Source organism: Arachis ipaensis, chromosome B06, assembly GCF_000816755.2.
Source record: "Arachis ipaensis cultivar K30076 chromosome B06, Araip1.1, whole genome shotgun sequence".
Classification (NCBI taxonomy): Eukaryota; Viridiplantae; Streptophyta; class Magnoliopsida; order Fabales; family Fabaceae; genus Arachis; species Arachis ipaensis.
Window position 1 is genome coordinate 1800164 of NC_029790.2, and position 1939 is coordinate 1802102.

At 37.3% G+C, this 1939-nt stretch overlaps 2 protein-coding genes across 5 annotated transcripts in view; both read right to left on the bottom strand.

Annotated features, from left to right (window-relative positions):
- LOC107645210 (heat stress transcription factor A-6b) overlaps positions 1-271 on the bottom strand; it is a 26871-nt gene extending 26600 nt beyond the window's left edge. For all 3 annotated transcript variants that reach the window (XR_002348099.1, XR_002348098.1, XM_016349184.2), the window contains exon 1: positions 266-271. The gene's annotated coding sequence lies outside the window, so the exon portion shown is untranslated. The remainder of the gene's footprint in view (positions 1-265) is intronic.
- LOC107645208 (chlorophyllase-1) overlaps positions 1246-1939 on the bottom strand; it is a 4688-nt gene continuing 3994 nt past the window's right edge. The window contains exon 2 of one of the 2 annotated variants that reach the window (XM_021103680.1): positions 1246-1936. In XM_021103680.1, the coding sequence (XP_020959339.1) occupies positions 1260-1936 (677 nt within the window). In that variant the 3' untranslated portion in view covers positions 1246-1259. The other variant, XM_021103679.1, reaches the window with a different exon arrangement.

Sequence of the window (1939 nt, forward strand, 5' to 3'; positions counted from 1 at the left end):
ATAATAATTTTTTTCATGAGACTTAATCTTAATAATAATAATAATAACAATGTCACTAATAATAATAATAATAATAATAATAATAATAATAAATAAAATTACTAGTTAAAACACAAATACATAAAATATAAATAAATTAAATTTATTTATTGATCATAAAATTAAAAAAAATACTTGTTCATTGAGGATGATCCAGATATTTAATAATGTGTTCTTTCAGTTTGGTAAAATCACGAACCATTTTTCTTCCTCCTTAAGCCCTAACCCTTCACCGTATTCTTCTTCCTCCCACACTTGCTTCTTCACCCTTGCTTTTCACTCTTGCTTTTTCAATAACATTTTTCACTCTTGCTTCCTCTCTCAACACAACCCTACTTGTGTTTTGGCTTTTATAAACTGGATTCACTACCCTCTACAACACGTGTCGCCTATGCAAGCAGGGAGGCTACCAATTGCAACCTGCGACTTGCACCTGCACACATGCCAAATGCAACCTGCGTTTTGGCGAATCCAATGCTAGTCAATAACTACTCATGTCTGCATGTAGGGGACAAAGGACACATTTCGAAACGTGGTTGTCCTGCCCTGCCAACTGCAGGCTGCGTTTTGTAATATGCTTCACTTTTTTAGTCTTTGTCCCACCCAAAACGCGGATTATTTTTTGAGAGTTCTGACAATGGCAGCTCCACATTTGTGTATAATACGTCATGCATCTATTTTCCAGCATTTCATCATTTATTTATCCATTTACAAATTAATTAGGGTAAAAACTAAAAACTTAATCTTATAATGTTTTCAACTCTCTACTGGTTCACTCTGATATTGATGTAATGCATAGTTCCCCCTTACTAATTTGAAGCTTCTAAGATTTTATGTTATAAAGGAGACTTGTTAATAGCTATGTTTATTCTTAAACACTTACTTCCCCACATAATCAAAATGTTAATTGTTGATCCCAAGTTTCTCGAGGAATAACTTTGGCTCTCTGTGGTATAGAACAGCACCCGAACCTCTTCCTTTTAGGTGGAATCAGCTGGATAAATTCAATATCATAAATCAAATTGGCATTTAAAAATCATTAACGATTAAATCATCGAAAATGTTTAGTAACCAAAGAAAATCAGTAAAAAACAGCCATAATTTGCCTTATTTAACATTCATTAATTGTTGCGACAATTAATTAATGCTAAATAAAACAAATTCTAGCTGTTTTTTTGTTGTCTACCTAGCATTACCCTATATATATATCTTTTAATTTCTCATTCTGGAACGTACTCAACTTGCTCTAACTTGGTAGGAGCAAGACCCGGATCCTTCAAAATAATTTCCAGATCCTCAAACTGGGCCTTTAAATAGGCCCTCAAGAATGCAACAACCAATCCAGCCACAGTCTTCCTCATCAACTCCCTGGGGCCCACACCATTCTTACACAAACACTTTGATATCACTCCATCAATGATCCCAGAAATATCATCATCCAACATGTCCATGTGACCATATTCTTTGGCAACAAAATGTGCACAAGGTGGCTTGCACTCTCTGTAGAACTCCTCATGGTTCACACCATCAGGTGCACATGCCATCATCGTGAAGCTATTGGGCTCTGGGCCTAGCCCAGTTCCAATCACCAAAACCGGTATTCCCAAATTAAAGGATCTGGGCTCATATGTGAGGATATGAGGAAGTGTTCTACACATTTTGCATTTGCTTAGGCCTGCCACAGGGTCTATGCCTATGAGCACTGAAAACTTGAGCTTTGTTTGGACATAACCAAGTGCCACGGCAAAAGCAGTTTTTCCACCTCTGCTATGGCCCGCTAGAACCAGGCTATCCAATTGGGCTTCCACGTTTTCAGGAAGCAAAGGTTGAAGGCCCTCAGCTATCCAATCCACAATACTCCCAGCCCATTTTACTTCGCTGGGCCCAAACATAGGTATGC